The sequence below is a fragment of the Cupressus sempervirens genome, chromosome 6, assembly GCF_028749045.1.
Source record: "Cupressus sempervirens isolate cs-2001-9-10 chromosome 6, ASM2874904v1, whole genome shotgun sequence".
In the NCBI taxonomy this organism is placed as follows: domain Eukaryota; kingdom Viridiplantae; phylum Streptophyta; class Pinopsida; order Cupressales; family Cupressaceae; genus Cupressus; species Cupressus sempervirens.
The window spans coordinates 211,396,702-211,399,041 of NC_143123.1; the positions used below are offsets into that span (position 1 = coordinate 211,396,702).

The following is a 2,340-nucleotide window of genomic DNA, read 5'->3' on the forward strand; positions in this document are numbered from 1 at the left end:
CAGACTAGCCAAGCCAAGCAGAATAAAAAGAAAGAAGAGAGGGGGAGGAGGAGCACACAACACGAGGCAGAGAAAGAAAGAAATGAAAAGAAAGAAAAAAATTTTAAAAAGTGGGGGGACAAGAGAAGAAAAAACAACAAGATAGAAGAAACAAAAGAAAGAGGGCAGAGTAGAGAAATAACTCTTTAATTTATGAATCTATAGTAATAATTTTTAAGAGAGAATTAAAAGATTAAAAATATTAAAAATAAACATAAATAATTGAAAAATAAATTAAATCAATCTAAAAATAAAAACCAATTGTATATTTATATATTTATAAAGGAGAGATCGCAAAAGAACACGAGACCAACTCGAAACAACGAGACAAAATAAATGAAAGCAAAAAATAAGAACATAAAAACCATAAAAATACAAAATATTAAAAATAATGAATAAATTAATAAAATTAAAAAACTTAGAAAAATAATAAAATTAGAAGACCACAAACACATAAAGAGAAGCAAGCCGCACGCGAAAAGAAACAACCAAGAGACAGAAAAGAAGAGGACAGAAAGGAAGAAGAAAAAACAAAGAAAAAACAAGACAAAGACGAGCCAACGTACAAGGACACCAAACCATAGACAGGGGAGGGGGCTATCCATGCTGTTGCCAGAAATCGAGCGAGCGAAGCAAAGGTTGCCACAAGCGGTTCAAGGACCACCCATCATCTCGATTAAGGTTGAGGGGGTGGTGGCTAATTTCAATGGCTTCTTTGAGCTTTCTCTTGAAATAATTGCTCTCTTTGCAAAGGATTTGCGCTTGCTCCAAACAAATTTGATGTTTGGTGGTGACAGAGTGCTCTGCTAAGGCCGATTTTTGGACCCTATCATGCATGATGTCTGCCCCGTGCTCACATATCCTGGTCCGAAAAGAACGACCAGTTTCTCCAATGTAGGGGGTGCCACATGAGCACACAATCTTGTAGACTCCTGAGTCAAGAAATGAGTCTTTTAAGTCCTTGAGCTGCGGGACAAGATTACTTAACTTTGAAAGGGGTTTAAAAGCAACTCAGAGGCCCCTTTTTGCTAAGATTTTGGCAATCTTTTGGGAGATGCCATGCACAAAAGGAATGGAAACATGCAGAGCGGGGAGGTTCACGGATGGGGAAGGCCTAGATCTAGAAAGGAAGAAGGATTTGGCCTGGCGAAGAGCCCTAGAAATTTGCTTGCACGGATATCCATTCAAGGAGAAGACCTGACGAAGATGAGATAATTCACTATCTAAGTGTTCTTCATCACATATTCTGAAGGCTCTCAAGGCAAGGGTTCTAAGGATGCTGGCTTTATGGCTGGGGTGGTGCTGGGAAGAGGAGTGGAGATATAAGTCAGTGTGGGTGGATTTACGATAAACCTGCCTACCAAAGGTGCCATCCCGCTTCCTGATGAGAAGAACATCAAGAAAGGATAAGCGGTTGTCTGACTCTAGCTCCATGGTAAACGATATGTCAGGGACCAAGTTGTTGATGTGCTTGTGAAACTCCTCAATTTTTTCAAGCCCATGTGGCCAACACACATTGGTGTCATCTACATATCGTTTCCACCATCTAGGTTTCAGGGGAAAGGAGTGGATGGCAGTCTCCTCAAAATGTTCCATAAAGAGGTTCGCAATGATCGGAGAGAGAGGGGAACCCGTGGCAACCCCTTCCACTTGCTCATAGATAACATTTTGGAAGGAGAAAAATGTGGATCTTAGACAGAATTCAACCAAGTCTGCCACCTCATCACCAATCTTGTTCTTTACAATAAGAACAGACTCCTGAATAGGGACTTTGGTGAAGAGGGAGACCACATCAAAACTTACCATGATGTAATCCTGTTCGGCCTTGCAGCCCCCAACAAATTGGACAAAATGCGAAGAATCCTTGATGAAAGAGTTGGAATTTCCAATCAAGGGGGAAATTAACTTGGCAAGGTGGGAGGCAAGGAGAAAAGTAGGTGACCCAATAGTGTCCACAATGGGTCTCAAAGGTATGCCTCCTTTGTGAATTTTATTTACATGGATTCATTTATTTAAATGGATTCATACTTGTGATTATTCCATGATGTGGATTTTGGTTATGTATTGGATTCAGTATTTAATTAAACTTAAATGTGATTCAATGCCATAGGACCCTTAGGAGATGTAATTTTTTTATGATGGTTGTATGTATGTGAGTTATTGCTTCTGCTATTTTATCTCTTGTTATTATTGCTTCCACTATATTATATATGTTATTGTTTATAATCTTAGAAAAAAAATATTTGACAAACTTAGTGAAACTTTAGGTTAACTTCTTTTGGGTCACTTGGCGGGGTGTGG

The 2,340-nt window shown here is 39.1% G+C and overlaps 1 protein-coding gene across 1 annotated transcript; it reads right to left on the minus strand.

Moving 5' to 3' along the window:
- Positions 1-1,050: 1,050 nt before the first annotated feature.
- Positions 1,051-1,845, minus strand: LOC149552008 (uncharacterized). Its single transcript, XM_089790164.1, has one exon. The coding sequence runs from the start codon at positions 1,843-1,845 to the stop codon at positions 1,051-1,053; it is 795 nt and encodes a 264-aa protein (XP_089646290.1).
- Between the last annotated feature and the right edge of the window lie 495 nt (positions 1,846-2,340).